Source organism: Delphinapterus leucas, chromosome 3 (genome assembly GCF_059928025.1).
Source record: "Delphinapterus leucas isolate spDelLeu-1000000601 "Yukka" chromosome 3, BTC_Dleu_Yukka2, whole genome shotgun sequence".
Classification (NCBI taxonomy): Eukaryota; Metazoa; Chordata; class Mammalia; order Artiodactyla; family Monodontidae; genus Delphinapterus; species Delphinapterus leucas.
Window position 1 is genome coordinate 103730923 of NC_143131.1, and position 24492 is coordinate 103755414.

Genomic DNA, 24492 nt, shown 5'->3' on the forward strand with positions numbered 1-24492 from the left:
GAAAAAGAAAAAAAAGGAATCCAAATTGGAAAAGAAGAAGTAAAACTGTCATTGTTTGCAGATGACATGATACTATACATAGAAAATCCTAAAGATGCTACCAGAAAACTACTAGAGCTAATCAATGAATTTGGTAAGGTTGCAGGATACAAAATTAATACATACAAATTTCTTGCATTCCTATACACTAACAATGGAAGGTCAGAAAGAGAAATTAAGGGAACAATCCCATTTACCATCAAAACAAAAAGAATAAAATACCTAGGAATAAACCTACTTAAGGAGGCAAAAGACCTGAATGCAGAAAACTATAAGACACTCTTGAAAGAAATCAAAGACGACACACACAGATGGAGAAACATACCATGTTCTTGGATTGGAAGAATCAACATTGTGAAAATGACTATACTACCCAAAGCAATCAACAGATTCAGTGCAACCCCTAACAAATTACTAATGACATTTTGTACAGAACTAGAACAAAAATGTTTACAATTTGTATGGAGACACAAAAGACCCTGCATAGCCACAACAATCTTGAGAAAGAAAAATGGAGCTGGAGGAATCAGGCTCCCTGACTTCAGACTACACTACAAAGCTACAGTAATCAAAGCAGTATGGTACTGGCAGAAATACAGAAATACATATCATTGGGACAGGATAGAAAGCCCAGAGATAAACCCATGCACCTATGGTCACCTAATCTATGACAAAGAAGGCAAAAACATACAACGGAGAAAAGACAGCCTCTTCAATAAGTGGTGCTGGGAAAACTGAACAGCTTCATGTAAAAGAATGAAATCAGAACGCTCCCTAACACCATACACAAAAATAAACTCAAAATGGATTAAAGACCTAAATGTAAGGCCAGACACTATCAAAATCTTACAGGAAAACATAGGCAGAACACTCTTTGACATAAATCAAAATAACATCTTTTTTGCCTCACCTCCTAGAGTAATGAAAATTAAAACAAAAATAAACAAATGGGAACTAATGAAACTTAAAAGAAAGGAAACCATAAACAAGATGAAAACACAACCCTCAGAATGGGAGAAAATATTTTCAAACGAAGCAACTGACAAAGGATTAATCTCCAAAATATATAGGCAGCTCATGCAGCTCAATATCAAAAATCAAACAGCCCAATCCACAAATGGGCAGAAGACCTAAACAGACATTTTTCCAAAGAAGACATACAGGTAGCCAACAAACACATGAAAAAATGCTCAACATCACTGATTATTAGAGAAATGCAAATCAAAACTACAATGACGTATCACCTCGCACTGGCCAGAATGGCCATCATCAAAAAATCTACAAACAATAAATGCTGGAGAGGGTGTGGAGAAAAGGGAATCCTCATATACTGTTGGTAGGAATGTAAATTGATAGAGCCACTATGGAAAACAGTATGGAGGTTCCTCAAAAAACTAGAAATAGAACTACCATATGACCCAACAATCCCACTACTGGGCATATACCCAGAGAAAACCATATTCAAAAAAACATATGAACCCCAATGTCCATAGCAGCATTATTTACAATAGCCAGGACATGGAAGCAACCTACACGTCCATCAACAGAGGAATGGATAAAGAAGATGTGGTATATATATACAATGGAATATTACTCAGCCATAAAAAGGAATGAAATTGGGTCATTTGTAGAGACGTGGATGGACCTAGAGAGTGTCATGGACCTAGAGAGTGAAGTCAGAAAGAGAAAAGCAAATATCATATAATAACGCATATATGTGGAATCTAGAAAAATGGTATAGATGATCTTATTTGCAAAGTAGAAATAGAGATACAGACTTGAAGAACAAATGTACGGTTACCAAGGGGGAAAGGGGTGGGGTGGGAAGAACTGGGAGACTGGAAATGACAAATATACATTATTGATACTATGTATAAAGTAGACAACTGATGGGAACATACCGTATAGCACAGGGAACTCTACCTAATGCACTGTGGTAACATAACTGGGAGGGAAGTCCAAAAGGGAGGGGATATCTGTATGTGTGTGGCTGATACATTTTATTGTGCAGTGGAGGCTAACACAACATTGTAAAGCAACCATACTCCAATAAAAGTTAATTAAAAAAAAAATAAAGAGCCACCTGAGTTAATGCTAACAATTTTCCATTAATTTTTTGCTGTACAGTTTTGATGAGTTGGAAAACTCCAGTAGCCATTTCCACTTCCTTAAAAGTTTAAGGAATTGTCTTTTATAATCTGCTCAACTAATTATTGAGAAAATTTACAGACATATTACAATCAGTTTCACTTAAAAATTTCAGTTTTCAAATGAAAGGCTGATTGAAATAATTGACATTAAGTGCTGTGTTGAGTAGCAAACCAGTGACTTCTTAATTGACATTGAACAGGAAAAGTTTGTGAAGTGATATTAAATTAACATTTACATTAAATTAATAAAAATAGTTTGGAGAATGAGAAAAGAACGTTCCCATTAGTGGAATTTCCATTAATAGAGTTGATATTAAATGAACTTGATAATAGTAGGCAGGGGGAAGAGACGGCTGCCTAGAAATGAGAAAAAAAATCAATGAGCAGAGAAGAAACTGCTGGGAACAGCATCAACTCCAAGACAAGTGAAATGATTTTCTTTAGGAAGGTGGTTAAAGAACTAGCATGTACTGTTTAGCAAAGAAATAAAAACCAAAGATCTATTCAGTAGTCCACAATTTTTTATAAACCACAACTTTCAAATGTTTATTATCATCATATTTTTCAAAAAACTAGTTTATAGAACAGTTTTTTTTTTTTAAGAGGAAATGGAAATAGGATAGAACCATCTTAATGACTAGTCAATCTTGTGGTATTAGTTCCTCAGGTTTTCTTTATGAGTAGCAGGCTAAAATATAAAGTCTCAGATGTTTACTAACTCTGGTATTTAATTACTGAACCATGTATTCCATCAGTGTACTTAGGTGGTATTACCTCAGTGAAGAGACAAAAGTAAGGAGAACTATGTTTAACCAGTGATCATCCAAATGCTTGCTGTTGCCTTGCTATGAAGAGCATGTCCAGATGTTTTGCAGATCTAATACAATTATGCTTTAAATTGCTATTAACAGCATTAGGACTATCATATAATAGAAATGATAAATAGATCATCCCAATGAGTGATAGTTTTAGCACACTGCCATTTCCAAAAACAGAACCTTCAAAATGCCAGATATTCATTTTGATAGGACTCAGCTAATCATATATATCACCCTTAATTTTACTTCTGGAGCTAACAACACAAACAATCCTGGACAGGAGAAAACTTTTTCTGTGGTGTTGGTGAAGTCATCAACACCCATTTCCTGGGATGGTGGTATGGGTGGAGTAAGCTGGGGCATGCAGCATCTAGTCACTCGTGTTGGTGGCCCAAGTTCTAGAGAAGGGTGGCTGGTGGTGGTGGTCATGGTGTTCTTGTTGCACTGGGCCAATGGCATGTTAGGGCTGTAGCTCTGGCTCTATGGCTTCCCTCTGTTCTGGGCCAGGTTGTCTAGTACTCCCAGCAAGCCTATGACCTATCAAAGTTTCAATTGTTTCCTTTTCTCTTGAATGAGCCTGAATTAGTCTCTGTTGGTTGCAAATAAGAACCTCACTGATACAAGTAACTTGCATTTAATTATATGGGAATACAATACGTGGTGGGAATTTAATAAATATTTGTTGGGTGAATCAAAAACGTGAATAAGACTCTTGATTCTCAAATATAAATTCACCTTATCTTGACACTAGTGTCACTGCTAGTAAATGTCTTTTAATGTCTTGAAATACCTTGACCAATGACAGGCAGCTTTTTGAGTGTTCTCAGTGAGAATGGCATGGAAAGCTGTAGTAATTCTATGAGGAGTGGTCCCTTTGGAACTCTTCTGATCTGCATGCAGGGTCACGTGTGCAAAAGCAAATTTGGGGGTGATAAGAATGTTACCCCTCATGGAGTAATACATTTTTAAAAGTGATTTTAGTACCTCTACTTTAAAAAAAATGCCTAACTGGGCTTCCCTGGTGGCACAGTGGTTGAGAGTCTGCCTGCCGATGCAGGGGACACGGGTTCTTGCCCTGGTCCGGGAAGATCCCACATGCCGCGGAGCGGCTAGGCCCGTGAGCCATGGCCGCTGAGCCTGCGTGTCCAGAGCCTGTGCTCCGCAATGGGAGGGGCCACAACAGTGAGAGGCCCTCATAACGCAAAAAAAAAAGCCTAACCTACTAGACTTAATGTCTACTTTAACAAAAACATATACAATAAAGAGGAAATTATCTATTAGCAATGAGATGCATATAAAAGAGTATTGTTTGTCCTTTTTCTCATGGTGTGAATTGCCACAAGAAACCTGCCACTAAAATTACCATCTCATATTATGTACTAGCTATAATATTTTCTGCCACAAGTACAATTTTTCCTAGCCTGGCCATTTCATTCTCTTTATCTACTTTTTATTATTAAAACAAAAATGAAACACTCTAATTTTTATAGCTGCTCCTGTTACTTTTAGTTACTAAATGGAAAGGACCTTGTTTTCTGAGTTTTGTGCAAATTTTCCTCACAGTGCATGCAATGACTCTATCACATATGCTAATAACCTCTTTTAGAACACGTTTGCTCATTACTGATGAATCTCTTTTCTTTTGAAGAAATACCATTTCATTATGCCATCAAGTAAACAATCTGAAAACTGGATGGGACAGACTGTCATCAAAGAATTTAGAATAAACTTTCGAAGCTAGTAGCTGAGGATACAATAATTAGAGTAAGTCCACTTACTGCTGTAGATTGTAACTATAGGTTTCAAAAAGGAGAAGCCAAGGAATATTAGAGCAATCAGGAGTCAACCACAACAGAGTGGGAACTACAGTATATGAAGTCCCTTAACAGGTGGAGGCTGGGTGATGGAGGTGGGGCAGTGGGCTGTGGGGCTGGAGGAGGCGGGAGGATGCTGGGAAGGTAAGAATGTCTGGTTCCTCAAAATTTCAATGTAAGTAATATTTCTCTTGTACTTCTCCCCATATTGGGTAAAAGGAACGTTTTGACTGGGCTGGTTTCTCCAACTATAAAATTAGGACAAAAAGTCATTGGGATTTCAGATTTTGTCTAGCTCTAATTCATTTGCTATACAGACGGTCATGGAAATTGGACATTTTTTAAAAATGTTCACTCAGTTCAGCATAGTATTACTTATCCATAGCCTAATTTTATAGAAGAAAAGGGAACTGAAGAAAGTATCTGAAATTCCAGGAGGCAATGCAGATCCTCCAGGTGTCCATGATTAGAATGAACTCAATACAGGGCTCTGGGATGGTAAATGTCAAATAAATAGAGCTGCAGTTGTGAGTTGGTTTGATTAGACACCTAGGGGGTTCTTTTCCAGCCACTTCCCACTGGAAAGGTCAGCTAATCACAGTAATTAGGAATTCTTTTGTATTAGCCTTGTTCAGCTTGGAAAGACCAGTAATTAGTTACAACTTCAAAGGTATAGTTTCTTCACAGAGACTATCAATCTTAACCAGGGATTATTACTAAATAAAAAAAATTTTTCAAGTTTTAAGTCCTAAGCATGTTTATCTTCACTTGATCTATGGAGAGTGATTTTACAATAATGTTTTCGATATTCACTGTTAACAAAAAGACCCTGAAAACTGGACAATCTATGATGGATTAATCATGTTAAATACATGAACATTCAGATTACAGTACTTGGGAAAGCTCAAGCATTTCAGATGCTGTTCTGCAAAATGTACAGTGAATCCTACATCAACATGAGTCTAAATGATGGTAATTCTTTGATGAAAACAATTTTCTGCTGTGTTTATATGTATATGTGTGTCTGTTTAGTAAAAACATAAATTGCAAGGTTTTTTTGCAGAAAAAAACGGTGTTGGGAAATGTGAATCATTAAATATTGAGGATGGATAACAGGGCAATGGAGTCTTGAGGAACTCCTGACAGGAAAACTCAGGGCCTCTTCTTCTGCTCTCCCCTTATTCGGAATACTCATGTTAACCTCTCTCTACTTCTGTTTACCTGCTTTGTTTTATCACCATGTGACATACTATTATGTTTTCTTTAGTTAATATGTCTCCCAAATAGAACTCAGAGCTGTTTGTTTTGTTCACTGGTTAATGCCCAAACCTAGAAGGGGCTTGGCACACAGTAGGAGCTCAAGAAATATTTACTGAATGAGAGAGGAGGAAGCAGCTGTTAATTTTCCCTTCAAGAGCTGACTTAAAAAATACTCAAGTCTCTATTTTATCTACATATATTGGAAGTGGAAGTATGAATGTATAGACAGAGTTTTTGACAGTATTCACCTATAGCCACTGGAACCAGGGGAAGTTGATGGGCTTGCCAAGGTAGCAGAAGGTGTTTGAATTATGAACTGAGAGCAGAAACAGCAGGCCATATGATCCAGCAATCTCATTCCTGGGCATATATCTGGAAAAAACTATAATTCAAAAAGATACATTCACCCCTATGTTCATAGCAGCACTATTCACAATAGCCAAGATACGGAAACAGCTTAAATGTCCACTGACAGATGACTGGATAAAGAAGATGTGGTAAATATATACAATGGAATAATACTCAGCCATAGAAAGAATGAAATAATGCCGTCTGCAGCAACATGGATGCAACTAGAGATTATCATACTAAGTGAAGTCAGTCAGAAATAGAAAGACAAATATCATATGATATCACTTATATGTGGAATCTAAAATATGGCACCAAAGAACTTAGCTGCAAAACAGAAACAGACTCACCGACAGAGAGAACAGATTTGTGGTTGCCAAAGGAGAAGGTGGGGCAGGTGGACTCTGTAGTTAGTAGATGCAAACTATTACATATAGAATGGATGGACACCAAGGTCCTACTGTATAGCACAGGGAACTATATTCAATGTCCTGGGATAAACCATAATGGAAAAGAATATAAAAAAGAATGTATATGTGTGTATAACTGAATCACTTTGCTGTACAGCTGAAATTAACACAACATTGTAAATCAACTATACTTAAAAAAATAAATTAAAAAAAACAGAAATAGCTGGTCACTGTCTAGGAGTATTGAGGACTACCAAAGGCTGACAGAGGGGAGCAGAAATCCACCTCCACCCCCTCCATCTTCTCCTGGCCTCCATGAGCGTTAATCTAGGAAAGACCTCTTTTCTGCTTAGGTTTTTGCCTCACTCTCTCCAGACTTGATTCCTTTGCTTCTCCAATCCATATGACACGTACTATGCCACTAATATATTCTAGTCTTGCCACCTAAAAATAGATTTGACTGTTTTGTTTTTGTTTTTTATTCCAATTCCAATACTATTCTGGAAGAACTCTGATTGGCTCAAATTGGACCAGCTGGCTACCTTGGAAGAGTAATCTCATTTGATGGATAGAGTCACACTGTATTAACATCAGGATGATCAAATAATTTAGCATCGAAATTGAGTGTTAAAATAATTATCTAGTTTTTGAAATATTATTTACTGACCCACAAATTGGTTTTATTGTAATGCCATACCCTTAAAAATAATCTTATTCCAAACTATCCAAAAAATAAATATTCCTTCCAAAAGAATGAAATGAGTTATATGTCTACAATAAAGCAAAAAGGAAAATTAAATTTCATGTCAATTATTTGAACATTAAGAAATGACCATGTGGCTTTAGGATCCAGTAATTGTAGGCACTTAGTAAATAATTCCTAGATAAAGGGATGAAGAGGACTTGAATTTCAGTGAGCTTTTATAGCTTTGAGCTGCTAACTGGAGAAATTCAACAATTGTTATCAAATCCTCCATTTGAATAAGTCTGGATTCCAGCACCTACTCAGTTGTAAAGTCTACCCTGAGAATTTGTCAACATTTCAGAAATCCTTGGAAGAGAGATAACACTTTTTTGAAACATTCCCTATAACCAACTATGTGAGGCAGTGCTTCTTGATACCACAGCTAAATGTTTCTCTTGTCTTCAAGTGCTTTCCCCTAGAACTTCCATCCTGCAAACCACTGGATAACTAACCTTCCTAAAAAGCCCATCACTACCACATTCCCCACTTATGAATTTTGTTATGCTCTAAAGTGTCTCCCACTGGAATCAATCATCTTCTTTACTGATGATCTCAAATTATGCAAATACAGAGGGCCACCTGTACTATGCCATTTAATAAAGAAATGTGACCACTGACAACAAAATCCAATATATGACCCTAGACAGTGAATCCTGTACTGAGTTAGGAAAATGCTCTAAAAACCATTATTAGGTCAACTGACAAAGCTAGAACATGACAGCAGATTCAAGTATTGTACCAATATAAATTTATAAAATTAATAAATACTGAGGTTATGCAAGACAATATCCTTAATCTTAGGAAATATTACACTGTAATATTTAGGGTAAAGGGCCACGATATGGGTAGCTTACCCACAAATCAAAAAATAAAAAGACAGACAGAGGAAGGGGAGTGAAAGAGAATAATAAAGCCAGTTGGGCAAAATATTAACAATAAATTAATTTGGGGAAAGGGTATATGGGTGTTCCTTGTAACAATTTTATTTTAATAGCTTTTTGTAAGTTTGAAATTATTTCTGAATTAGAAGTTTAAAAAATATTTTACTACAATAAAGCTACTCTAAAACATAATTACAGCATTTCAAATTTAGATCTTCTATACTACTTGAGCTATCATCATTAGTTTTCAGTTTCTCTTTTGCTTTCCTAGAGATAATTTTCAATTTTGATCATCTTTCTGATTTAGTCATATGCTAAATATTGAGAAATCTATTCACTGCCTGTGCCTCTCACATGCTGTTGGATGTGGCCACAGCAGAAGTTAAAGTATACAGTGGAGGTCACCAAACCCATCTTGGCTTATTTCAATGCAGCTCTTCATAATGATACCTCATTAACAAGTGGGAAATCCTGGACAAACACTAAACCTAATGACATGACTATTATAAACAAGGACTGTCTCAAATAAACTGAATGTAGGGATACTATAACAGGAAGGCTCCTGTGAAAGCCATGTGGATAGAACTAGAGGGAAGTGATTCCCAGAACAGGGATGACTGGTAAAACAATCCCAAATATTTCACTACAGATGATGAAGGTAGGGAAGGCATTAAAGGTCAAAACATCAATGTTAAGTACTCCCACTCCAGAAAACAGTTTCAAAATAGAGTTATGCTATTTAGACAGTTGAGGGTCAGTAGAGACTAATATTTGAAACATCTGCTGGCGGTTCATATGCATTCTTTTCAGAAGTAATAGAAATATTATGTTACACTGTCAGAAACAGATGAAAGATGACAAGTTATAGTTTGTTGTTACCGCTGGTGTAATTCCTTCATATTTCTATCTCAGTGACATTCAGTTTCATTTCTTTTTTTCTTGTGAAGTTGTAGAAGCTAAATAAGCTGTCAGGTGTCAAATGTAGAAAAGTATTTCTTCTTCGGGAGAGATGAAAGATGACTTAGAATACACCCTCGATTATACATTGTAAAATTGTAGGGATTTGCCCTCAATTATGCAATGGTTAAAGCAGAGCCTTACATAAAGTTCATTCCCAGTCAAGGAAAAGAATTTTAGGATAGCTGTATCCCAGTAGGAACAGTCATTTTGTCTAGAATGATGTCACCTGCCTAACTAATAGATAATTGTGAAACATCAGAAAGGTTGTCTATTTGTATTTTGTGGTCCCAGGATGAATAGTATCAGTGCCTTCCCCACTCCACTGCCCGGCCCTTTCCTCTTTTGTTAATTTCAATCACTTTTAGTGCTTTCTCTGTGCCAGACACTGCAGTAAGTGTTTTACATATGTTTCTCATTTTATTATCCTTTTCCAAAACTGAAAAAGGTATCACTCTCATTTAATAGACGAGAAAAATGACACTGAATTGTGCAACATTTACTTACTTCAAAGTCAATGAGAACAAAGTGTTGGCAGAACCAAGAATTGATTTACAGGTCTGACTCCGTAAGTCCTAGGCTCAAAAACCACAGTAATATTCTGCCTTCCAATAGGTCATGACCTTTATTCCTAGATCAGTAATTTCCCTTTTAAAAATGCATTTAAGGGGCTGCATTTTCCCTCTGCCTATGTCTGGAATACATTTTGACTCCCCTACAGGTGTCTTTCAGGAGTGTGTAACTCTATGGATTTCAGCAAGTCAGCCTGTTCTCCCAATGTGAATAATAATTAGGAGGCTTACTTCACTAAAACTGGGTTTATTTCTAATGCATTCTACTCTTGAAGAATTCTAAATTTAAGAATGGTTTTATATTAAGTTCAAAACTGTCTCTGTAATTTCTAAACATCTATCCATATCTATCTTTGGGAAATTAACAGAAAAAGTCTAATTCTTCTTCCATTTGATAAACTATCAAACATCTTAAAGAAATTTACATTTCGTGCTAATTTTTTTCTTTTCTACAAAAAAATTCTCGGACCATTGGTTGCCTATCTGGCTCTATTGAAGAAATCTCATTTTTTCCCCCCCAGAAAGGTAGAGATTAAGAACACAGTTTTAAATTCCCATTTTCTGAGATCAACTTGGGTGTTTCTTTTAATTTTAACTCCAGGAATTTCTTTCAGGGATTTCACCTCAGGTTGACCCCAGATCCTTAAACAATTTTACTGACTCGTCTCTCCCTTCTCATGAGTTAGAACATTACTGGCAGACCAAGTGTACATTTAGATATTAGTTTGCTACCTTAGTCTTTTGTCCACAGTGGGTATTACATCACCTTTGTTGAGTGGATAATTCCTGAGCTGCTGGGCTTCCATCAGTCCTCTAGCTTGAGCGGTATCACTTTACAGGGTTCTTTCTACATGCATTTCTCCTTTATTTCTTGCAATAATCCTCTGAAAGGGATGTTACTGCTCCCATTAAATAAATGTGCTTCCCGTTCTTTCTTCCATTCTAAACTGAAGTTTAAAGCAATTAAGTAATTGCCCAACACCATGTAAGCCAATATTCAATATCAGCTATTTGGATTCTGAAACTTCTTCCCTTTCCACTAGTTGTGCTTTTAAACTCCTTGAATCATTTTCTTAAATGAAGTTATAAGTGCAACTCGATGTCTAAAAGAGATAAAGGTCACACTGAACAGTAGTTTTGAGTTAAATTTATCACATTTACTTACTCAAAAATCAATTAATAAGAACAATGAAGCTACGCTGATGCTGAACACAACTTTTGAATTGGTAGTTATAAACATCATTTATGATCGTATCATTTCAACATATAAAATTCATTTTATTACGATTTCCACATGACCTGTAGGTAAAATTTCTAATAGCTCACCTGCTACTCTGAGGATACGGTTCATTTAAACTGATTCAATAGCTTCAAAGTAGAATAGTGGACTATTTTGTTTCAAAGTTCAGTCATTAAGCCTAAGAAGTGCTCACATTCCTTATTCTTGAGAGATGTGACAGTTACAAGTGTTCTGTAATCAGACTGCTTGTCTTCAAATATTAACTCTTAGTTCTAAGAGTTTGACCTTGGGCAAACTACTTAAACTTTTTGAAACTCAGTTTTCTTAACTGTAAAATGGACACATTGTTAGGGCTCTACAGACACTACGTATTACTCTTATTTATTTACTTATTTAACATCTTTATTGGAGTATAATTGCTTTACATTGTTGTGTTCGTTTCTTCTTTATAAAAAAGTGAATCAGCTATGCATATACATATGTCCCCATATCTCCTCCCTCTTGCGTCTCCCTCCCACCCTCCCTATCCCACCCATCTAGGTGGACAGAAAGCACTGAGCTGACCTCCCTGCGCAATGCAGTTGCTTCCTACTAGCTATCTATTTTACATATGGTAGTGTATATATGTCAATGCTACTCTCTCACTTTCTCCCAGTTTACACTTCCCCCTCCCCGTGTCCTCAAGTCCATTCTCTACATCTGCGTCTTTATTCCTGTCCTGCCCCTAGGTTCATCAGAACCATTTCTTTTTCTGGATTCCATATATATATGTTAGCATATGGTATTTGTTTTTCTCTTTCTGACTTACTTCATTCTGTATGACAGACTCTAGGTCCATCCACCTCACTACAAATAACTCAATTACGTTTCTTTCTATGGCTGAGTAATATTCCATTGTATATATGTGCCACAACTTCCTTATCCATTCATCTGTCAATGGACATTTAGGTTGCTTCCATGTCCTGGCTATTGTAAATAGTGTTGCAATGAACATTGTGGTACGTGTCTCTTTTTGAATTATGGCTTTCTCAGGGTATATGCCCAGTAGTGGGATTGCTGGGTCATATGGTCGTTCTATTTTTAGTTTTTTAAGGACCTCCATACTGTTCTCCATAGTGGCTGTATCAATTTACATTCCCACCAACTGTTCTCCATAGTGGCTGTATCAATTTACATTCCCATCAACAGTGCAAGAGGGTTCCCTTTTCTCCACACTCTCTCTAGCATTTACTGTTCGTAGAAATTTTTTTTTTTTTTTTTTTTGCGGTATGCGGGCCTCTCACTGCTGTGGCCTCTTCCATTGCGGAGCACAGGCTCTGGACGCGCAGGTCCAGCGGCCATGGCCCACGGGCCCAGCTGCTCCGCAGCATGTGTGATCCTCCCAGACCGGGGCACGAACCCGTGTCCCCTGCATCGGCAGGCAGACTCTCAACCACTGCGCCACCAGGGAAGCCCTGTTTGAAGAATTTTTGATGATGGTGATTCTGACGGTGTGAGGTGATACCTCACTGTAGTTTTGATTTGCATTTCTCTAATGATTAATGATGTTGAGCATCCTTTCATATTTTGTTGGCAATCTGTATATCTTCTTTGGAAAAATGTTTATTTAGACATTCTGCCCATTTTTGGATTGTGTTGTTTGTTTTTTTTTGATATTGAGCTACATGAGCTGCTTGTATATTCTGGAGATTAATCCTTTGTCATTTGCTACGTTTGCAAATATTTTCTGCCATTCTGAGGGTTGTCTTTTCGTCTTGTTTATGGTTTCCTTTGCTGTGCAAAAGCTTTAAAGTTTCATTAGGTCCCATTTGTTTATTTTTATTTCCATTTTTCTAGGAGGTGGATCAAAAAGGATCTTGCTGTGATTTATGTCAAAGAGTGTTCTGCCTATGTTTTCCTCTAAGAGTTTTAGTGTCTGGTCTTACATTTAGGTCTTTAATCCATTTTGAGTTTATTTTTGTGAATGGTGTTAGGGAGTGTTCTAATTTCACTCTTTTACATGTAGCTGTCCAGTTTTCCAGCACCACTTACTGAAGAGGCTGTCTTTTCTCCATTGTATAGTCTTGCCTCCTTTATCAAAGATAAGGTGACCATATGTGCAAGGGTTTATCTCTGGGATTTCTATCTTGTTCCAGTGATCTATATTTCTGTTTTATGCCAGTACCATACTGTCTTGATTATTGTAGCTTTGTAGTATAGTCTGAAATCATGGAGCCTGACTCCTCTAGCTCAATTTTTCTTTCTCAAGATTGCTTTGGCTATTTGGGGTCTTTTGTGTTCCCATAAAAATGGTGATATTTTTTGTTCTAGTTCTGTGAAAAATGCCATTGGTAGTTTGATAGGGATTGCATTGAATCTGTAGATTGCTTTGGGTAGTAGAGTCATTTTCACAATGTTCATTCTTCCAATCCAAGAACATGGTATATCTCTCCATCTGTTTGTATCACCTTTAATTTCTTTCATCAGTGTCTTAGAGTTTTCTGTATACAGGTCTTTTGTCTCTTTAGGTAGGTTTATTCCTAGGTATTTTATTCTTTTTGTTGCAATGGTAAATGGGAGTGTTTCCTTAATTTCTCTTTCAGATTTTTCATCGTTAGTGTATAAGAATGCAAGAGATCTCTGTGCACTAATTTCGTATCCTGCTACTTTACCAAAATCATTGATTAGCTCTAGTAGTTTTCTGGTAGCATCTTTAGGACTCTCTATATATAGTATCATGTCATTTGCAAACAGTGACAGCTTTACTTCTTTACCGATTAGGAGTCCTTTTATTTCTTTTTCTCTTCTAACTGCTATGACTAAAACTTCCAAAACTATTTTAAATAACAGTGGTGAGAGTGGGCATCCTTGTCTTGTTCCTGATCTGAGAGGAAATGTTTCAGTTTTTCACCTTTGAGAATGATGTTGGCTGTGGGTTTGTCCTATATGGCCTTTATTATGTTGAGGTAAGTTCCCTCTATGCCTACTGTCTGGGGAGTTTTTAATCATAAATGGTGTTGAATTTTGTCAAAAGCTGTTTCTGCATCTATTCAGATTATCATATAGTTCTTATCTTTCAGTTTGTTAATATGGTGTATCACATTGATTGATGTGCATATATTGAAGAATCCTTGCATTCCTGAGATAAAGCCCACTCCATCATCGTGTATGATCTTTTTAATGTGCTGTTGGGTTCTGTTTGCTAGTATTATGTTGAGGATTTTTGCATCTATGTTCATCAATGATATTGGTCTGTAGTTCTCTTTTCTTGTGACATCTCTGTCTGGTTTTGGTATCGGGGTGATGGTGGCCTAGTAGAATGACTTTGAGAGTGTTCCTCCCTCTGCTATATTTTGGAAGAGTTTGAGAAGGATAGGTGTTAGCTGCTCTCTAAATGTTTGATAGAATTCAGCTGTGAAGCCATCTGTCCTGGGCTTTTGTTGGTTGGAAGATTTTTAATCACAGTTTCAATTTCAGTGCTTGTGATTGGTTTGTTTATATTATTTTCTTCCTGGTTCAGTCTTGGGAGGTTGTGCTTTTCTAGTAATTTGTCCATTTCTTCCAGGTTCTCCAGTTTATTGGCATATAGTTGCTTGTAGTAATCCCTCATGATTCTTTGTATTTCTGCAGTGTCAGCTGTCACATCTCCATTTTAATTTCTAATTCTATTGATTTGAGACTTCTCCCCTTTTTCTTGATGACTCTGGCTAGTGTTTTATCAATTTTGTTTATCTTTTCAAAGAACCAGCTTTCAGTTTTATTGAGGTTTGCTATTGTTTCCTTCATTTCTTTTTCATCTGATCTTTATGACTTCTTTCCTCCTGCTAACTTCAGGATTTTTTTGTTCTTCTTTCTCTAAGTGCTTTAGGTGTAAGGTGAGGTTATTTATTTACATTTTTCTTCTTTCTTGAGGTAGGAATGTATTGCTATAAACTTCCCTCTTAGAACTGCTTTTGCTGCATCCCATAGGTTTTGGGTCACCGTGTTTTCATTGTCATTTGTTTCTAGGTATTTTTTGATTTCCTCTTTGATTTCTTCAGTGATCTCTTGGTTATTGAGTAGTGTATTGTTGAGCCTCCATGTGTCTGTATTTTTTACAGTTTTTTTTCCCTGTAATTGATATCTAGTCTCGTAGTGTTTTGGTCAGAAAAGATACTTGATATGATTTCATTTTTCTTAAATTTACCTAGGCTTGATTTGTGACCCAAGATGTGATCTATCCTGGAGAATGCTCCATGGGCACTTGAAAAGAAAGGGTATACTGTTGTTTTTGGATGGCATGTCCTATAAATATCAATTAAGTCCATCTTGTTTAATGTGTCATTTAAAGCTTGTGTTTCCTTATTTATTTTCATTTTGGATGATCTGTCCATTGGTGTAGTGGGGTGTTAAAGTCCCCTACTATAATTGTGTTACTGTCAATTTCCCCTTTTATGACTGTTAGCATTTGCCTTATGTATTGTGGTGCTCTTATGTTGGGTGCATAAATATTAACAATTGTTACATCTTCTTCTTGGATTGATCCCTTGATCATTATGTAGTGTCCTTCTTTGTCTCTTGTAATAGTCTTTATTTTAAAGTCTATTTTGTCTGGTATGAGAATTGCTACTCCAGTTTTCTTTTGACTTCCATTTGCCTGGAATATCTTTTTCTATCCCCTCAGTTTCAGTCTGAATGTGTCCCTAGGTCTGAAGTGGGTCTCTTGTAGGCAGCATATATATGGGTCTTGTTTTGTATCCATTCTGCCAGTCTGTGTCTTTTGGTTGGAGCAGTTAATCCATTTACATTTAAGGTAATTATCGATATGTATATTCCTATTACCATCTTAATTGTTCTGGGTTTGTTTGTGTACGTCTTTTCCCTCTCTTTTGTTTCCTGCCTAGAGAAGTTCCTTTAGCATTTGTTGTAAAGCTCGTTTAGGTGGTGGTGAATTCTCTTAGCTTTTGCTTGTCCGTAAAGGTTTTAATTTCTCCATCGTATCTGAATGAGATCCTTGCTGGGTAATCTTGGTTGTAGGTTTTTCCCTTTTATCACTTTAAATATGTCTTGCTACTCTCTTCTGGCTTGCAGAGTTTCTGCTGAAAGATCACTGTTAACCTTATGGGAATTCCCTTGTATGTTATTTGTTGCTTTTCCCAGGCTGCTTTTAATATTTTTGCTTCCCATTTAATATTTGATAGTTTGAATAATATGTGTCTTGGTGTGTTTCTCCTTGGATTTATCCTGTATGGGACTCTCTGTGCTTCCTGGAGTTGATTGACTATTTCCTTTTCCATGTTAGTGAAGTTTTCAACTATAGTCCTTCAAATATTTTCTCAGTCCCTTTCTTTTTCTCTTCTTCTTCTGGGACCCCTATAATTCGAATGTTGGTGCATTTAATGTTGTCCCAGAGGTCTGTGAGACTGTCTTCTTTTCATTCTTTTTTTCTGATCTGTGGTAGCTATTTCCACTATTTTATTTTCCATGTCACTTATCCATTCTTCTGCCTCAGTTATTCTGCTATTGGTTCCATCTACAGAATTTTTAATTTCATTTATTATGTTGTTCATCATTGTCTGTTTGCTCTTTAGTTCTTCTAGGTCCTTGTTAAACGTTTCTTGTATTTTCTCCATTCTATTTCCAAGATATTGGATCATCTTTACTATCATTACTCTGAGTTCTTTTTCAGGTAGACTACCTATTTCCTCTTCATTTGGTTGGTCTGGTGGGTTTTTACCTTGCTCCTTCATTTGCTGCATATTTCTCTTCCTATTTTCCTTAACATACATACATTCATAACATACGTAACATTCGCAGGCTGCAGGTTCGTAGTTCCCGTTGTTCTTGGTGTCTGCTCCCAGTGGGTAAGGTTGATTCATTGGCTTGTGTAGGCTTCCTGGTGGAGGGGACTGCCTGTGTCCTGGTGGGCGGGGCTGTATCTTGTCTTTCTGGTGGGCAGGGCAGCGTCCAATGGTGTGTTTTGGGGTGTCTGTGACCTTATTATGATTTTAGGCAGCCTCTGTGCTAATGGGTGGGCTTGTGTTCCTTTCTTGCTAGTTGTTTGGCATGGGGCATCCAACACTGGAGCTTGCTGGCTGTTGGTTGGAGCTGGGTCTTAGTGGTGAGACGGAGATCTCTGGGAGAGCTGTCACTGATTGATATTACTTGGGGCTGGGATGTCTCTGGTGGTCCAGTATCCTGAACTCAGCTCTCCCACCTCAGAGGCTCAGGCCTGACACCCAGCCAGAGCACCAGGACCCTGTCAGCCATACAGCTCAGAAGAAAACGGAGAAAATTGTAGCTGTGGCGCACTAGCCCCTTTCAGGCTGTGTTCATGCAGCCAACCCCAGTCCTCTCCCTAGGATCTGACCTCTGAAGTCCAAGCCTCAGCTCCCAGCCCCCACCCTCCCTGGCAGGTGGGCAGACAAGCCTCTTGGGTTGGTGAGTACTGGTCGGCACTGATCCTCTGTGCGGGAATCTTTCCGCTTTGCCCTCTGCACACCTGTTGCTGCGTTCTCCTCTGTGGCTCTGAAGCTTCCCCCCCAACACCCCGTCCCCGCCAGTGAAGGGGCTTCCTAGAGTGTGGAAACTTTTCCTCCTTCACAGCTCCCTCCCAGAGGTGCAGGTCCTATTCTTTTGTGTCTGTTTTTTCTTTTGCCCTATGCAGGTACATGGGGATTTTCTTCCCTTTTGTGAAGTCTGAGGTCTTCTGCCAGCATTCAGTAGTTGTTCTGTAGGAGTTGTTCCACATGTAGATGTATTATTTATTTATTTTTTTGTGGTACGCGGGCCTCTCACTGTTGTGGCCTCTCCCGTTGCAGAGCACAGGCTCTGGACGCACAGGCTCAGCAGCCATGGCTCACGGGCCCAGCTGCTCCGTGGCATGTGGGATCTTCCCAGACTGGGGCACGAACCCGCGTCCCCTGCATCGGCAGGTGGACTCTCAACCACTGCACCACCAGGGAATCCCTGTAGATGTATTTTTGATGTATTTGTGGGGAGGAAGGTGATCCCCACCTCTTACTACTCTGCCATCTTGAAGGTCCACCTACTTTTAGATATAAATACAATATAATATATGATAAAATACAAGCTCTCCAATTTGTAAGTGATATATAAAAGTGTCTATAGTATCATCCTGACTAAATATTGATACGTTCTTGTGATTGCCAGGGAACTGTTATGTTAGAATGAAACTGTTCCCCAAGCAGATGTACCTAAACCTTCTTGGGCATTATGTGAGCGGCATTAGGAACTAAAGTAGGGTATTTCATATCCAATTTTATAAGCATAAACATTGACTGAACTGCAATTTCAAAAGAGACAGTCCTGAGCTATTAACCACTCAATAAATAACACATTTACAAGTCCAGACATGTTCTCAGTACGGGAGATGAAGCTTTTATTTCAAAAGTGAGTTAAAATCAAAGTGCAAGTCAACTCATCTGTTAATATATTATGTGATAAACCGTGCTTTTTTACAGTTTTAATATGGATTAATATATAAATATGTTAATAGAAAAGTTTAAATCAAGTGATTTCTGGAACATCTTAAGTACGTATAGAATACAGTTTGAAAATTTCTGATCATAATATATCTTGAGGCTAGGGAGTTTCCTTATTAGTTTATTAATATTCCTTTCAAAATTGACATGTGCTTTTTTTCCCCTCTTTTTGTCACCAACAGGGTACATCTACTTTGTTTAATTGGATACATCACCAAACCTCTCAAAGCCTATTTCCTTACAGAAAAACAGAGATATTAATAACTTATCTGAATAAATTAAATTATATTTATAATGTACTTAGCATTTCTCTATAACATGGTAGGTATTCATTAAATGATACCTGGTATCATTATTACCATTGTTTATTTTGTCTTATATAGATATGTTTATGTGTTTTAAAGTGGACAAGTTAGAAACATTATTCTAAGAAGAAAATTAGAAAGGTCTCCACCATTCTGTTGCCTGTCCATAAGCAAATATAATCAATTTTACTAGCTTAGAACTGAACTTACACAAATTAAGAGAGCTAACTGTGGGAAACTGGCTTTAATTATATGTATGCAGATGGTTTTATAATTCAGAATATTGCCCATGTGGGAGAATTTGGTAGGTGAATACAGTAAGAACTTTAATGACATGATTGCTTTTTATGTGACCACAGATTTGACTAATTTAAAATGTTTGGCTCTTGGAGGATTGAACGGAGTAGAAATGCCTGGTCTGAGTCTAAATCAATTTTGCTGCAATGGAAAAGGATGGGGGAAACAGCCTCCAAATAGAAGTATAAAATCCTCCAAGAAGTTTATTTTTACCTGTTATACAAGTAACTTTTATAGGCGATGGGATCTTGTTTCTCTTATATTGTTATTTTAAATATTTCAATAGCACCAGAGGAATGGTAAATACCAGAGCTCAAAAAAACAAGCACTCCTAAATAATAATCTAAAAAATAACTCAATTACAACATATTTTCATGAAATCAGTTTGTACAAAAACACATATTAAAATAAATGATCTGTCTCATTATCATTCAGCAGGCATCTCACTCAGCTGGAATAAAACTTACTTCAGACTCACACATACAGAAATCTCAGATAAATTACAAATATATGGGCACACACAAATTAAATAGAATACACTTTATAAGTGTTTAAGGTGCTAAAATTATTTTGGAGGGTACATCTGTATATTTTTATGACATGCTGTGTCACTGCCTTTTCAAATTTGAGTAAATTACAGTTTGGACACCATAATTACATTGGCTCATGTTTGATGGTTATGCTTTATAATACTCAGCCAATGTTAATCAAGATCTCCTAAATTTATATCTCTGTATGAGCTATACAGAGATATAAATTTATATCTCATTCCCTGTATGAGCCTGTACGAGCTTATGTGCTTTGGATAATTATACTCATCTACTGCTTTTATTATGTGGATGGATACCACTCCCTTAGTCCCATAGCTTTCACTCATCTTTCAGTATTCAGACCATGGTTTGAAATTCTCTTTTCTCCCCTTTTGGCTAATACGTGTTTTTTAACTGAGTGATACTTTCACCTTTCTGTCCACCATCCTTCCTACTCATCAAAACCAGATTGAATTTTGCTGCAGAAGAAAGATGTGTTCAATAAAACTTTGCCAAGAAGATGGTTATTGATATGTCTTTGAAAGGCAGCTGTATTGCTTATGTACCACTGGGGACTGAAGTAGTGAGACTTAAATTGCTTGTGGTACCAAGTAAAAGCAAACTGTTTTCTCTGCAACTTAAAAATTTGAAATAAAGTAGTCTCCATGTCTTTCTCACATTTAAGAAAAGAGTTGTGAATAAAGACATGGTCCTTGGAGATAGTGTAAAGAATTAGGCTATCATTATGGAAAATGCTATCCATAGGTTCACTGAAATATTTTATGGTGATAGTCTTAAGAATGTAATTAGATTTAGAGCAAACATAGTAAAATAATTTATAGTCAGTTTTTAAGTCTTTTAAAAATTCCTGCAAAGACATCTTTGAAAATACCAACACATATTTTAAAATCCTTAGAAAGACCATAGTTGCTCTCTATGAAATGTTTCATTTTAGGAATATTTCATTCGATGGCTTTGACGAATTTGGATATGGATTGAGATCCAAGGAAGCCATGTATAAGTCTTGTATTTATGTAAAGGAAATTGAGTGACTTGTAAACATGGTAAGAACTCACTAAAAGTTCACTGAAAATATACAGACATATATCAGTTATATACAAAGGAGGCTTTGGGGGGAGGGGGACAAGTGAAATGCAAGGATGTGCCCCTTTATTTTGTCTAGTGGGAAATAAGAATTTCAAAATACGCTTTTGCAAATAGCAGTTATAGAAATTCTCTTTTGGTAGCCTAGTCTGAGACACAAAAATGACTTTGCTAAGGTTTTCCTGAACAGCTTTCTTGTTAAGATTGAAAAACATTCTTGGCATTGTACATTTCTTCATAATCCCTAACTAAAGAATTGTCACCTCAAATGAGAGTATGTTTAGTGTAAAACAATCCAAACTGTTTATTTTCAACATTACAAACTTGTTTTCCTTTTCTACTCTCAAACAAAGTTCTTAACATGATGCATTTGTGATTTTTCACATTATTTTCATCATTATTGTCATCAATAAGAAAATAAATTTTTATGGAGACCCTACCTATCTTCACATTTTCATCCCATGTGCTACATACATGGGAAGATACAAAGCAGATATGGTCGTGCACTGAAGGAATTTACTCTCCATTTGGGGGGAACTATGTTCTTAAATGCTACTCTTGCCTCCAGATTCTTCCCCTCTCATACCACCTTCTGAAATATCACCAGACATACAAATGAAAATTTCCTGGTAACCTGGTAAAGTGATATGCATTTATAAATATATCTTCAATCCCCTTTCCATATCTCAATGCATGTGAGAAGAAATGCAAAAAGACCCAAAAGAGAGTAAAGCCAGGGCAGTCTTTAAAACTGAACTTTGAATGTGACCACCTACTGACATTCATGTCCACTGTCAGAGAACTGAAGCCTTACTGGCTTACAGTGCTTGAGAACAACCTCCATCCAGTCACTGGATGACAACCAAGCTATGAAAACACAGGGGCAACCCCTAGGAAGCCAAACTTAAAAATAATTGGGCTTCCCTGGTGGTGCAGTGGTTGAGAGTCCATATGCCGATGCAGGGGACACAGGTTCGTGCCCCGGTCTGGGAAGATCTCACATGCCGCGGAGCAGCTGGGCCCGTGAGCCATGGCCGCTGAACCTGCGCTTCCAGAGCCTGTGCTCCACAACAGGAGAGGCCACAACAGTGAGAGGCCTGCATACCGCAAAAATAAATAAATAAATAAATAAAATAAAAAATTAAAAAATAGTAGTTATTATTATTATTTTAAAACTTGGAATAGAGATGTCACCAGCCACACAGTGTATGTGAAACAGATCTCACTGGTTTAAACCAAGCAAGTTACTAGACAAAAAAATAAAAAATGCAAACAACCAGCAACTTATTAATAAGAGCTTTGGGGGAGAATTCAGAATCCACAGTTGGAACCACGTAGTATTTAAAATGTATAGCTTTCAACAAAATTATAACTTAGCAAAGAATGAATAAAGTATCTACTGGGAATACACCAAAAAAAAAAAAAAAAAACTTGGGAAAAACACTGAAAAAAAGAAAAAGATCACTCTGACTGTCCAAAGATGTTGGATTTAGCAGACAAAAACTTCAAAGTGGCTAATATAAATATGTGCACTAAGAAAACTAAAACACTAAGAAATCATGTTTAAAGAATTAAAATAAAGCATGAAAACAATGAATCAACAAGTGAAGGAGATAAACATTTTTTTAAAAGTGGAAACTGACATTGACAAGTGCAATTAATAAAATTAAAAGTGAAGTAGAGGGGCTCAACAGGAGATAGGTGATGGATGACAAGAGAATCTATAAACTTGAAGATAAATAGAAATGATCCAATTTGAAGAACAGAGGGAGAAAAGATTGAAGAAAAATGATCAGAGCCTCCAAGACATGTGGGACCACACTGAGTGTACCAATGTATGTGTAACTGGAGACCAGAAGGAGAGGAGAGAGAAAAAGAGATGGAAAATAAAATTTGTAGAAACAATGGCTAACCTCCCAAATTTGATGAAACAAATTAATCTACACAGCCAATAAGTTCAACTAACCTGAAGTAGGAGAAATCAAAGAAATCTATGCCTAGGCACATTATACTGTTGAAGGTAAAAGACAAAGCAATAAATCTTAAAACCAGTAAGAGAAAAACAACTTATCACATACAGTGGTGCATCAATAAAATTAATGGCTGACTACTCAACTGAAAAGGCAGAAGCCAGGAAGAAGTGGAATTGCATATTTAAAGTGCTGAAAGAACAAAAGCTCTCAATCGAGAATTCTATAAAGCAAAACTATCTTTCAAAAATGAAGGCAGGGCTTCGCTGGTGGCACAGTGGTTGAGAGTCTGCCTGCCGATGCAGGGGACACGGGTTCGTGCCCCGGTCCGGGAAGATCCCACATGCCACGGAGCGGCTAGGCCCGTGAGCCATGGCCGCTAAGCCTGCGCGTCCGGAGCCTGTGCTCCGCAACGGGAGAGGCCACAGCAGTGAGAGGCCCGCGTACCGCAAAAATAAATAAATAAATAAAATAAATGAAGGCAAAATAGAGACAATCTTATATAAAGAAACACAGAGAGACATAACAGCCCACAGTGCCACAATAAGTAATATCTGAGGGAAGTTCTGAAGGAAGTGAGCTGCATGTACATCTGGCAGATCAGAATCCCAGGCAGTGGGACTTGCAAGTTCAAAGTCTCCAAGGAAGGGCTGTGTTCACTTTATTTGAGGAACATAAAGGAACTAGTATGTTTGGAACAGAGTGAATGACTGGAAGAATAGAAGGGGATGGAATCAGAGAGATATGGTGGCCAGATCATATAGGGTATTTTTTGGTTACAGAAACATGACTTTTACTAGGAGAAATGTGAAGAGATATTTGAAGGTTTTGAGGTGGCAGGGGGGAGATCTGGCCTGAACTGACTTAGGTTTCAACAGGATTTCTGAACACTGTTATAGTTTGAGGAAGAACAGGGTTAAAGGATGAAGACCAATTAGGAACATAGTACTTTAATCCCGGCAACACTTAATGATTCCTTAAACTATGTGGTAAGGAGCAGAGATAAGAAATGATTGGATTCTTGATATGATTTGAAGGTAGAACCAGACAGGATGTGTTGATAGCATGGCTGTGGGTTGTGAGAGAAAAAAGTAGGTCAAGGAAGACTGAAGATTTTTGCTGGAGTATTTAGAAATATTAAGGTGTGAGATAATGGGAGGAACCACTATGGGGAGGAATATAAAGAGCTACATTTTGGACAAATTAAGCTTGAGATGATTATTACATGTTTAATTGGAGACATCAAGTAGGCTACAGAATATACACACCTGTATTTCAGGAGGGAGTGAATCTAGGCTAGAGATATAAATTAGGGGGTCACCAGAACTTGGATGGTATTTAGAGCCCTGAGACTGGATGAGATAGTCACAGAGAAGAGGCTTAAGGAACACTTCAGTATGAAAAGAACAAAACTACAAGTAGGAGCCAGGAAGAAGGATTAAGGAGGAGTTGCCAAAGAATTACTTGGAAAATCAGGTGAGTGTATCCTTGAACCCAAGGAAGGAGAATGTTTAAAGAGGAGGGTACAATTAGTTGTGTGATGGGTCAAAAGGGATGAGAACTGAGAAGTGCTGGAAGATTTAGCAATG

General features: G+C 37.2%; 1 protein-coding gene across 9 annotated transcripts in view; it reads right to left on the reverse strand.

Moving 5' to 3' along the window:
- LOC149749632 (uncharacterized) overlaps window positions 1–24492 on the reverse strand; it is a 352954-nt gene that overhangs the window by 54562 nt on the left and 273900 nt on the right. Inside the window, exon 3 of one of the 9 annotated variants that reach the window (XM_089908431.1) lies at window positions 6330–6463. The exons of the other annotated variants lie outside the window; for them this stretch is intronic. Coding sequence (XP_089764557.1) covers window positions 6330–6463 — 134 coding nt within the window. The remainder of the gene's footprint in view (window positions 1–6329; window positions 6464–24492) is intronic. 9 annotated transcript variants of the gene reach the window in all.